Below are 986 nucleotides of genomic sequence, written 5' to 3'. Positions count from 1 at the left end.
CCACATCTTTTTAATCCAGTCATCTACTTTTGGGCATTTGGGTTGATTCCATGTCTTTCCTGTTGTAAATAAAGCAGCAATAAACATGGGGGTGCAGGTCTACACCTTTTCTTTAAAACCCCCTTACTTGATAACACTTCTTGATTACTTTGGTAGCGTGAGTAACCCATACCTGTCTGTTTCTCCTCTCATCTTTATGCTGGACTGATTTCTGTAAGAATGATGCCCCAGACATTTCATGAGAACAGAGAACCCTAGTGCTGGTGCTGGTAGTTGATGGCTTATCCACCTGCCTGCCTCCACTTTTCTAACTTTCAACTACTGTCAGCTGGTGTGTGTATGTGTGTGTCACCCACACTTACTTTTGCTCTTACTTCATGGATCTGTATTACATTTTGCTTTGTGGATGATATGTGACCTGTGTTAAACCACAGCTTACATCCTGACTCAAATAGGCTTTTCTGCTCTGTCATTCTGACAGTTGCATTGAGGTTATAAACTAAAATTTGTTTCTACAATATAAAATTTGACTACAATGGTGTACTTGCTGTCTGTTTCTTCTACAGATTCCAAAGCTTTATAACATTTCCACTGTTAAATTTTCTGTGCTCTAGTCCTACTCTGATATGTGGATAGTTTAGTAATGACAATCATATTTAATTCACTAGCTTTTACTCTTTAAGGCAAGAAATACATTTTTTATGTCACTAAAATGGTCAGCAAATCTTACAGTTGATGAAGCCTTCAAACTTGGAAATTAACTTCCAGCATGTTGCTACCTTGGAAATTCATTGAACCTAAATCTCTTAAATGTCTTTTTTTATAGAGAGGGAAATATGAGGTTCCTAAGTGGCTCTCTCCCAGTAGCATTCTGCTTCTTCAACAAATGCTACAGGTAAACTTTATTATTTATTTTTGAATACTAGAAATCCATTTCAATGGTTTGATCCAATTTTAAGTTATCTGTAGTCTACTATATTGGGGGG

At 36.8% G+C, this 986-nt stretch overlaps 1 protein-coding gene across 1 annotated transcript in view; it reads left to right on the top strand.

The window, feature by feature from the left end:
• MELK (maternal embryonic leucine zipper kinase) overlaps positions 1–986 on the top strand; it is a 56124-nt gene that overhangs the window by 18854 nt on the left and 36284 nt on the right. Inside the window, exon 7 of the mRNA XM_004677513.2 lies at positions 827–895. Coding sequence (XP_004677570.1) covers positions 827–895 — 69 coding nt within the window. The remainder of the gene's footprint in view (positions 1–826; positions 896–986) is intronic.

This window comes from Condylura cristata, unplaced genomic scaffold (assembly GCF_000260355.1).
Source record: "Condylura cristata isolate star-nosed mole 26May11 unplaced genomic scaffold, ConCri1.0 scaffold00006, whole genome shotgun sequence".
NCBI classification, from domain to species: Eukaryota; Metazoa; Chordata; class Mammalia; order Eulipotyphla; family Talpidae; genus Condylura; species Condylura cristata.
The sequence above is the reverse complement of the archived record's forward strand: the minus strand, read 5'-3'. Positions and strand labels throughout refer to the sequence as shown.